The sequence below is a fragment of the Pogonomyrmex barbatus genome, unplaced genomic scaffold (genome assembly GCF_055798465.1).
Source record: "Pogonomyrmex barbatus isolate J1 unplaced genomic scaffold, ASM5579846v1 scaffold13, whole genome shotgun sequence".
NCBI lineage: Eukaryota > Metazoa > Arthropoda > Insecta > Hymenoptera > Formicidae > Pogonomyrmex > Pogonomyrmex barbatus.
This window is the reverse complement of record NW_028297109.1, coordinates 7,118,146-7,129,203: the sequence shown is the minus strand read 5'-3', so window position 1 is coordinate 7,129,203 and position 11,058 is coordinate 7,118,146. Positions and strand designations below refer to the sequence as shown.

General features: G+C 39.2%; 2 protein-coding genes across 2 annotated transcripts; both read left to right on the top strand.

Annotated features, from left to right (window-relative positions):
* The first annotated feature begins 1,413 nt into the window (after window positions 1-1,413).
* Window positions 1,414-8,567, top strand: LOC105424333 (uncharacterized). Its single transcript, XM_011634511.2, has 4 exons — window positions 1,414-1,648; window positions 1,951-4,080; window positions 6,315-6,458; window positions 6,557-8,567. The coding sequence occupies exons 2-4, from the start codon at window positions 3,698-3,700 to the stop codon at window positions 7,812-7,814; spliced, it is 1,785 nt and encodes a 594-aa protein (XP_011632813.2). The 5' UTR covers window positions 1,414-1,648; window positions 1,951-3,697; the 3' UTR covers window positions 7,815-8,567.
* Window positions 8,568-9,479: 912 nt separating this feature from the next.
* On the top strand, window positions 9,480-10,922 carry Atg5 (autophagy protein 5). The gene is made up of 4 exons (XM_011634509.3): window positions 9,480-9,772; window positions 9,892-10,097; window positions 10,200-10,522; window positions 10,618-10,922. The coding sequence occupies exons 1-4, from the start codon at window positions 9,617-9,619 to the stop codon at window positions 10,728-10,730; spliced, it is 798 nt and encodes a 265-aa protein (XP_011632811.2). The 5' UTR covers window positions 9,480-9,616; the 3' UTR covers window positions 10,731-10,922.
* The last annotated feature ends 136 nt before the right edge of the window (window positions 10,923-11,058 follow it).

Genomic DNA, 11,058 nt, shown 5'->3' with positions numbered 1-11,058 from the left:
CTTTTCATCCGTGGAGAATGGACCCATTATCTCACGCGCGTGATGCGCATTTACGACATCTGTTATGTCTACGAGAAGCGTATTTTCCACTCGGGAACGAAGTGGTCTTTATAAATCGTTTTTTGGCGTTACGATTTACAACGGGGGGTTAAGCATCTCGATTAATGGCGCCGAGTTAATTATTTACATACGCATATTTACGCAGCCTCGGTGCAATATAGCGCCGAGACAAATAAACGAAAAACAAAGAGAAAATTAATGCGGTCCGCATTTTCTAAATATAGTAGAGTGACATTGAACTTCACATATCGCGCGAAATATTCCTACTTCAAAATGTCTGTTGAAAGAGAAGAGAAATGTCTACGTTCGAACAGCGAGGCATTCTCGAGATACATTCGAATAACATGAATTCTAGCTTCCACTGTGTGTTAGATAATGATTCTAACATGCCGCGGAGAATGAAAATAATATCACCTTGACCAGTTGTCCGAATGATTAATGACGATGCGCCTGCGGAAGATTAGTCGGTCAAAGGAAACATCATCACTCCCCCCCCTCCTCCCCCTCTCCATCCTTCATCCTAATTAGCGTGTTAATTCCGAGCTCTTAGATAAGGTTTGGCCGATGTTTACGACGGTTTAGCAAGAGCCACCAATCGCAATTCGCGTGATTGCTCGGTGCAAATGTTGTCGCGACAAATAATTCGTGGCAAATCGAATTATATAACAGGGAATTTTTCCTCTGCTGTGACGCGATATTTCTACGCCGTGTAACGCCGCGACTCGACGATAGCGTCGGACGCGTCAATTCCCCTTTTTAATCACATCGTGAATTTACGTTGGACTCTGTTCCACGCGTCGAGAGCATATTTCTGCATATAGACGTAATTGCGGATGCCACGCAGGTTGACTATAACCGTCGAACGGCATTGCCTAATGAGAAATGATGCTGATCTCTCCGAGGTCACGGCACACTCGGACGAGATCATCGGCGCGTGCTCGTCCAATTATGAAGGCTCACGCCTACGGTCAGATGTCATTTAATTCTTTATCCGCTCTAATATTTCTGTCGATCGCGTCGGCTCGCCGGCGCGCTAATCATCGTTCCTCTTAAGCACCGCACGAAGACGCAAATCGCCTCTCCTGCCGTTATCAATTGCGTCATCGGGCCAAGAAACGTGTTCTCCAACAAGATCACCGACGACCTTCACCGGATCGCCTTTCGGAACGGCCACTTCCTGATGACGAATGCCCCCCCCCCCTCCCCCCGGATCGAAGGTGCCCCCGGCGGCCGTCGTCCAGGGTCGCCGTTGTCATTTTCGCGAGCGCGTGATTCTTCGCCGCCGGGAAGAAATTACCGGGCCACGACCGGGGCGACTCGTCGTGTTGACTCAGCTTGCAGTCCGCCCATTCACACCGACGCGTTAATACGGGAGATAACACATCATCGCTCAGTTGTGAAAGATACGCGCGGACTTTGTTCCCCATCCGCGACGATCAGCAGCGAGTCGCATGAGAGACGAAGCCGACGATAGCGCGGTCACGTCAAATTCGGCGGGTCGCGATTACAATGCGGGGGGTAACCGGGCGACCTTATCTCAATGTTTACGAGAAAAATCTATATTTGCCTCTCTTCTTTTCGTGAATCAGTACGGATCGATTTTTTTTTTCGTTTTATCAATTGGGACCGTCCGCGGAATGAGGCCAATTCATAATTAATTTTTTTCTTTTTTATAAAATTCCATCTCGAAATTTTTAATTTAATTCACTAATTAATTCAATTAGCCTGATTTCGTCATCCTGATCCAATTTTTCTAAAATGTATCGATCATTGCCTACTGTTAGAAACTATAATGCTAAAATAATTGTTAACGTGCGCGAGCTTTTTTCATAATGTATATTTATACACTCGGCTATACAAATATTTCATAACAAATTTCTGTTTAATCAGTTCCACGTCGAATCTACTCGATATTAGCTCCGTCTGTCAAGACGACTGTTACGAAGCCGACACGACAAACTGTTATCAGTCCTTCTTCTCTGTGCTGGTGATACCTAAGGAGGGGCAATGGAGGCGATAGCGCAACCATATATAAGCCTGCACATTCGTCATCGCAATCAGTTTGATATTCCCTCACGTTTCATTTTACTAGAGTAGCGTTCGTACGACATTCTGGTCACATCGAGCCTTCGTCTCAAGTATTTTTAAGCGAAGATAATTTGATAAAAAAAAAAAAAAAAAAAGAAGTACGGTAAATAAATATCTATAGTGTCTTTCAGCGTGCTATAAAAGGAGCATCCAAGGCGTAACTGCCAACTCAATTGGCGAAGATTTATCGAGCTTTGTTCGTCGAGCTCCGAGCGCGATTTTTACATCTTCCTCTTTCTCTTCGAACCCTTCGTCGTTTTCACCAGTCAGTAAGCGTGGCAAGTAGCACGCAACCAAGGAAGATGGGATTCTCTTAGCATCGACTGGGCTATTCCCGCGCTGACTTCCGCGATTAAGTTTGCTGTTCTCTGAATAGATCGGACCCACCGGACTTCAACTATTTTCAATTGTTATTAAAAAAAAAAAAAAAAAAAAAAAAAAAAAAAAAAATCCTGTCAAAAATCATACGCACGAAGACTGTCTCCGAGAGTGCTACGGCAGTGTCTTATGATTTCTTTGTCGCGATCCAGCCCAGTTATGTTTTCGATCAAGTACAGCAAGCAATTCCTGAGCTACCGTATACTCAAGTCCAACCGGTTCAAGTATATCTGACGATACGGACTCGGACTACGTGATAGAGGGTGCGCGCAAGGTGGTGTGTGTGTATTGTACCGCGGACGACTTGTCGTACCTACGGGGCTCAGGAAGATCGAGGGAAAGAGTGTTTCGGCAAGACCTGGAAAGTCTTGTATCATCCGATGGCCGAATCGCTTTGCACAGCGACGCGAGCTTGAGGAAGTACGTCGACAGAAAATCGACGTCGTCGAAAATCGCTAGTAAGGCGAACCTTTCGAAAGCGAGAGACGGAGAGACGAGCTTGGGAGAAAAAAATCGTTGCAAAAAGAATTAAATTAATTGGTAACGACAATTGATGATTTCATCGTCCGGGGAGATTTTCAATCAGAAATAAGAGATTACAATTTTTGGAATAAGCTCGCGAGAAAAGCGATTCAGCGAAGAAAATCTAATTAGCAACGTATTATTTTATTAACAAAAAAAAAAATTGAGAGAATTGAGATTGAGATAATTACAATTAAAAATTAAAAATCAAACCAGCCTACGCTGCGGCAGCTAATGATTTTATTACGGAAGCAATTTTTAAGTAGGAAAATAAATTGAATATTAGTCATTAGCGAGACAAAAGACTTCCGAGGGGGAAAATCCCTTCGAGGGGGATAGATTTATCTAGAGTAACGACATTGCTCGAGGATGACATTGCGCTTGCGTATGTCAAATTCTGAGAGATCATTAGAGCGAGAATAAAGCGACAGAATCAGAGTTGAGTAAATCGGAAATTTCTACGAGAGGCACCGAACGCGACTTTTCACGACAACCACACGTATACATTCGCACGTATACACAATCGCGCGCAATTAGGTCTGCATAAAACGCGAATTAAAGACGGAGCCTCTAATTAAAGCGACGATCGAGCGGGATCTGCACGTCTTTGGGGAAATCGGCGAATCGGTTAAAGTCGACGGCAAAAATAATGAAAAAAATGATCGTTTATGTTCCGGGCAGAATGCCAACTCACGTTGGTCCCTACGGCGCCGCTCGTTACCCGGGCACCCTGCTAGGAGCTGTCCCGGGTTTTTACAGCCCGGTTTCTGGCTATTCTACCAGCCCGATCCCGAGCTACTACGGGAGCCTTAGCGTCCAGCATCAACCACCGCTGGACCTTCCGGTGTGGCCGCGAAGGATGCCGGCTGAGGAGGAACTGGGAACCTCGCCGGCCGCTAGTTTGACCGGGCTGGGAACATCTCCGGGTAATGGCGGTCCTCCGAGTCCGGCGCAGAGCGACTCGGATGCATCTAGCTCGAGCTTGGAACTGGGTACCATCAGAACCGGCGAAAATGCCCAACTAAAGTGCAGGTAAGGAAAAAAAGGAAAATATACACACTTGTATCGCTCGTGTAATTCGCTTAATAATAATTAAAAAAATAAACAAACAAAAAGTCGTTTCAATAATAAAAAAAATCGTGGGATGATAATTATCAATATCTAAAAATTATAATATAAATTACATGTTCTCTCTAAATATCTCTGAAAAGTCACAGATTGCTGGGTTGACTGATGGATATATTAATTTTCAACGAGTGCATTGTGCTCAGTATTATTGTTATTAAAAGACCAATTAAGATAGCGGTACAAAAAGATAAGATTCACGTTATTTCGAAGAAATTCAGTCATCTTTGTTGAATATTACTAGGAAAAGTCAACTCACTAGGAGAAGTCATTCGGCTTCTAAATCGGATTATTCAATCGGATTTCATCGCACTAAACTCTACATTAGTTTAACTTGTTTATAATTTAAAACGTATAATACAGATAGCTTCCCAGATAGCTTCTCTGGTTTCTCGAGATATATGAAATCGCGTTATCTAAATGCAACACAGATTTCTTGTATCAAGTTGCTATACTTGAATTCCGATTGACGTCGTCGTCTCTTATCACAAAGTAAGCAATGTAATCCTAATGAGCTTTCCTATTTATCTTTCCTTCTTTTCTTTTTTGATTATATATTTATCCAAATCAATTATTTTATCTTAATTCGCGTATTTCTTTAACATTTTTAATAACTTCCTTAACGAGTTTATCTGCTACATCTATTAAAAAATAAAACAAAACAAAGTAATACGCTTCGCAAATTTTTTTACACGTCTCTCGCGTTATTAAGAAATTATCACAACAGGAGGCAATCGGGCGTTGCGTCGTTGTCTCGCTTCAGTTTGTACTTTGTCACAGACAAAGTCGCGTTCCTCTTAAACGGCGCTAATTTATCTCTCTCGACATAGATGTGCACATGTCAATGTGCGCTCACACACGTGCTGGTTACATACCAGTTACAACCAGTTTTCCGTATCTCCGTTGATATCACGGCGGTCTTTTCTGCTTCTCGGAATACTCGGAGAAAATTCTATAGTTCAAATTCTATAATTCATCTCGACAAGTGCATCTCGAGCGTCTGAGATTAAGAGCTCGCGATTCGTTTTCTTCCTCGCGCATTTTCGCGGAATTCAGATCTATCCGGCGCTCTCTTCAGGGACAGCCTCTCACGGGTACAGGATCGATATCTTTAATGGTAAACAGGTTTGCGACCGGATCGATTTATATTCAAAGTCTACGCATTCTCGATAAAATTTAGATTCAACAACAAGACGAAACGATAGCGATTTCCTTCGGATAACGATAGCTGCTGATTTCACAAAATGAATCATTGACCGCCGTATTGTTTAAACATTTTTCGTAATTAATTTATCTTCCCAATATATATATATATACATATATGATATGCGAATATGATACATTGAATTCTGCTGAGTACTGAGTTACGTCGATGTTATCATGATGCGAATAAAAAAATAGTGAAGAGGGTCTCTCTATTATCGCGGTTTCGAAGGACGTGATTATCATAAAGAAATTATTTCTTTCATGCGACGAAAACGTGAAAGTCGCAGCACTCGCTGTGATCGCAAAATATTTTTCCTTATTAAGAGACTCATCTGTTACATCAATTATATATTCTTCAGCATAGCTTCTCTTACCGTAATTTGTTTCTATCTTAATAGAAAATGCCGTTAATCATAAGACACCTTATATGCATACGTATGACGTATTATCTTAAGATCATATCAAGCAATATAACGTATCCCAAAGATACAGCTTGTACAATTCTTGCTACTTGTGAGTGAAATAATTGAAGACAAGGACCGCCTCGGAGTCCGGCCAATCAAATCAGGATTACCTTGATCCACGACCTCCCGTGGACACATTTGTGCCTCTTAATTGGAGGAATTCGTTGTCGTTGACTGGAATAGTACCAAACTCCAGTCTCTCCCTTGTATAACGAACTGGTGTCAAACGGCGGCAATTGCAAAATGGTCACAATTGGCATCAATTGAACGCGCCAGCGAGCATTCATGTGACGCAAATTGTATTTCGATACGTCAGATGGCTATATTTACATATCATTCTTGATTAGTCACAATTTGCAATTTGCGAGCGGCGACTAATTCTAAAGAAATCGGATAGTAGCTTGTCTCATTTTTCTCAACGTTCTCCGCGTGCGAGAAGAGTTGTAACATTGTAACGTTTTCCTTTTACAGATGGCAAGACTGTGGCCGATGGTTCACGTCTCTGGAGCAGCTTGCGGGACACGTTGGAAGATTGCACGCGGCGCCTGGTCCGCGGGGCCTTTTTTATTGCGGATGGGAGGGATGCGCGAGAGGCGAGCGTGGATTTAATGCGAGGTAAAAAAAACTTCTTCAGATATAGTAATGTACACGTGTAATATAAAAATCACTTTTCCATTCTTGACGTATACTCGTTGTGTTTCTCTCGTATACAGATATAAGATGCTCGTCCATGTACGGACGCATACGAACGAGAAGCCGCACCATTGCTTCCAGTGTGACAAGAGTTTCAGCAGAGCCGAGAATCTGAAGATACACGCTCGCTCTCACACTGGCGAACGTCCCTATGTCTGTCCTGTCGAGGGTTGCAACAAGGCCTACTCGAACTCCTCGGATAGATTCAAACACACTAGAACCCACGCCGTAGATAAGCCGTATTACTGTAAAGTGCCAGGCTGTCCAAAGAGGTACACCGATCCGTCGTCATTGAGGAAACACGTTAAAACCTATCGCCATTATGTGAACAACAACGATAAAGTCCAAGAAATAAAGTCCGAAAGAGACTTCGATGATAATAATGCTCAGGAGAAGAGGTTTGATGTTAACTCTCCCGATAAACAGAGCATCAGCGCGCATTCCGAGTCAGATAAGAAGGATTCGAGCATCGAGAGCAGCATGTCGGGTTGTAGTCCGAAAACTAGCAACAGCTTCGAGGAGCAGAGGAATTTCGTCGAGTGGAACAACATGTATAATCTTCAGGATCAACCAAAAGAACAGGAACAAGTCACACCGCCGAAACCATATGAACAGGATGTGAAAAGCTATCCGAGAATGTACGATGATAATTACTTCACTCCAGACAGGATCCGAGTGAATCCTATGTATGCCTCCGGTAGTAACATCATCAAGGATTACTCCTTAGCGTCGCCGCCTCATACGAGTCCTGGTCGAGTATCTGATTCGATGCCACGCTTCGGGATGCAGTCGACTCCCATTAAAACCGAGGAACCGATGGAGTACAGCGTCACCAAAACTAGCACGGTTGATTACAGGAACATTGAATCAATCGTCAACAGCACGCCCTGCAAGAAAGAAAACATCGTCAATTGCGATCCAATAAGGCATTCAGTGATCATGCGAGCGGAGGATCTGAAGATGGAGGTTGAGCAGACGCCGCTCAAGGAGGAAACGAAGGGCACCAATAACGATTGTTGTTGTCGGCACAAATGTTGCGTGCATAGTAACGACAGCATTTTACAAAAGACGAAAATCCTCTCAGATCTCATTCTCAAGACGCAGAATCCACTCTTTCGGCATCTGTTAGACTCGGTGGATTTGCAGTACGGCTTGGAGACCATGTGGAGCAACATCGTAGATAGCAGCAACACGTGCGGCCAAGATCTCAGGATAAAAAACGAGAATGTTACTGAAATAGAACAAGATCTACCATTGGATTTGACGATCAACAAGTAACAAGCAATCAGCTGTTGACATACCAAAAAGCTCGTAGTCGCCAATACGAATTTTATCTTCTTCATTGTTTGACAAAATACAAATTAAACGAAACACCATGAATTTTAAATGTGTCGGATCAATGCAATGATAATTAATAATTAATAATTAATTTATCATTGGAATAAAAATTTTCAATTATAGATTGCAAAACCAAATATGTTTTAACATCTCTCCTGACGAGATGGAAGCAATTAAAGACCGAACAAGAATTTGCTCAACCCGTTTAAATAGTTTATCTAGAAACAGTTGCATTAATTAAATTATTAATCAGAAATAATCAGACTAACTTATAGATGCAACTTGATAATTTTATAATTAATCTGTTTGATTAATTATTTGAAGACGGCATTCCGCTTTCAAATTGGCTACTAAAACCGCAAGTGGCCGAAATAACAATGAAAATTAAATTAGGATTTTTCTTTAAGGTTGTAAATATATTTGAAAAGTATACACAGAAATGTGGTATAATTGACTCTTGCCCAATAATTTATCTATTAGAATTAAATTTCAAAAACTAGTTTTTATAGTAAGACGCGCTTAACAATCGTATTTCAGTACTTTATGTAAACAAAACATATGTATCATATGTATATAAAAAGTATATATATGTGTATGTGTGGCGAGTCAATTGATAATATGGAATAAAATGCCTTTTCCTGTTAAGCAGAACATGTTTAATGATATGAATTAAATAAAACAAAATTATTTAAATATTGCTTACTTTCTTCCCTTTATGGAAAATGACCTGCGTATTTAATCATGATTGATATAGTTAAAATAAATATAATATATTATAAACATATATATTATATACATAATATATCATAAACATATGTTATATTATAAACACATTTGTAAATTTTGTAAGTGTAAAAAGCTTGTTATGTATTATAAGACTATTTATAATCTACAATACAACTACAATATTAATTGATTAGATTCATCAGTCATTCATCAATCAGTCAATAAAGTTCGGACAATTCCAAAATATAAAAATTTAGATGACATGAATTTATTAGAAAGACATTTGTAGATATGATGTCGTTGAGACATTTTTAGACATAAATGTCTAAGCGAAAATTTTATCGTCAAAATATATAATATTTTATCATAAATACATTTATATTTGTAGGAGTCTTTGTAAACTAAAATAATGAATTAATAAATCATGCGTTTTTTAAAAATTAATTTTTTGGGGATTTATATCAACGGTTGAGAGACTTTTATACCAATAGTCCATAAAGTCTTCAATTACTATTCGATCGCTAGCTCTGTTGATAATCACGAAAATTTGTCTGATATGAAGCACTATTCTTGCAACCAGAGAGAAGCTGAGAGCAGCCATCCCGATCCATAGACATAGTATACTTAGATCTAGAGACACTACACAATCATTGTAGCGTCTCTAAGTCTGGATCCTCATGCAGACACCGGCGCTTTGACACCGAGCGTTGATTGGTGAAAAACGGATAATGGGGATAAATAGTAAAGATTCATTCGCAGTTTTATCCCCACTATTCATTTTTCACCAATCAGAATCTGTGTCAAAGCGCTGGTGTCTGCATGAGGATTCAGGCTAAGACTACCTAAAACGCGGCCATGATCACTCTCAGGCTTCTCTCTGGTAGAAACATTCCCTCTTTAGTTTTATTCATCTTATGACGAAAATGCAACCTAACCTAATGGTAACTTCCCGACTGTTTGTCGTCAAGTTGTATTTTAATTTACAAATGTACTAGTACGAGTATATTTTTAAAGCAATGGCAAATGATCGGGAGGTACTGCGAGAAATTTGGGATGGAAAGATCCCAGTCTGTTTTACTCTCAATTCTGAAGAAATTTGTGATTTACAAGGACCCGACCCATTTTATCTGATGGTGCCTAGATTAAGTTATTTTCCACTATGTACAGAGAAGGTAATAAATTTTTGCACATTATTTGAACAGAATTTTATTGCTATAGCTTTACAAATATTGCGAATAATAGGTAGACTAAATAATTTTGTCTATAATGTTGTTTTGATATTGATGTTTAGGTTCGGAAACACTTTATACGACACATACAGAGTGACAGTAAACAGGAGCATGAAATGTGGTTGGAATTTAATGGAATGCCATTAAAATGGCATTATCCAATTGGTGTTTTACTGGACATTTATTTCAATGACATCCAATTGCCTTGGAACATTGTTGTTCACTTTGACAAGTTTCCAGAGAATGTTCTAATGCATTGTCAAAACAAGTATGTAATAAATTATACTATATGTATAAATTATATGTATAATTATAAATTATGAAACGCTAGTATAATGGGTGATATAAATGCAATTTTATATGATTTTAGAGAAGTTGTAGAGGCACATTTTCTTTCTTGCATTAAAGAAGCTGACGTTTTAAAGCATAGGGCCCAAATTGTCTCTAGTATGCAGAAAAAGGATCATACACAGTTGTGGAATGGTATAATGAATGACAAATTTGATCAGTTCTGGTCTGTAAATGGAAGACTTATGGAAACTAGTACTGAAGAGGGATTTAAATACATACCTTTTCGCTGTTATACAAGTGAAGATAAATATATACAAAAACTTGTAAAACCAATGAGTGAAGAAGGCCAAAGAAAAACTTTGAAGCATTTGTTAAATGAAATATTTCCAGATCAAGAAAATGGTATATAAAACGTTACATAAATTTTTTAAAGAGATGTTATGTACATGTTTATTTAGTGAATTGAATTGATTGACTAACAATTAACAATTTTATAGTTACAGTGCGCACCCATGGCATTGTACCACCATTAGAGACGCCGCTTCAGTGGATGTCAGAGCATTTAAGTTATCCGGATAACTTCTTACATTTAATTGTAATTACATCATAACGTCTAACGAAAAACAGATAATGTCATTATCACAAGTGATAAAATAATTTTTCTGTGATTGTTATGTACAATACTTTTTGTTATGTATGTTTTGTGCTGTATTTATTATACAATAATCTTTTCTTATAAAAGAATCTAACAAAACCGAAGATTCGGTCTATTGGTAGAATGAAAAAAAAAAATAGATAAAAATCGTTGTTTATTAAATACTTATGACAAAATTCTCTCAAATGCTGTATATAAAATGATTTGTATAAACTGAATCGCAAGCTATTTTCATTGAAGGCATTTTTAAAAAATTTTTTTATTGACACTACATGCGACATGA

Bases quoted from the DNA above. Each gene is read 5' to 3' on its own strand.
- LOC105424333 (XM_011634511.2), top strand. From the start codon at position 3,698: ATGAAAAAAATGATCGTTTATGTTCCGGGCAGAATGCCAACTCACGTT. The intron at 4,081-6,314 runs GTAAGGAAAAAA...TTCCTTTTACAG, and splicing joins AATGCCCAACTAAAGTGCAG to ATGGCAAGACTGTGGCCGAT. The intron at 6,459-6,556 runs GTAAAAAAAACT...TCTCGTATACAG, and splicing joins GAGCGTGGATTTAATGCGAG to ATATAAGATGCTCGTCCATG.
- Atg5 (XM_011634509.3), top strand. From the start codon at position 9,617: ATGGCAAATGATCGGGAGGTACTGCGAGAAATTTGGGATGGAAAGATC. The intron at 9,773-9,891 runs GTAATAAATTTT...ATTGATGTTTAG, and splicing joins TTCCACTATGTACAGAGAAG to GTTCGGAAACACTTTATACG. The intron at 10,098-10,199 runs GTATGTAATAAA...ATATGATTTTAG, and splicing joins CTAATGCATTGTCAAAACAA to AGAAGTTGTAGAGGCACATT.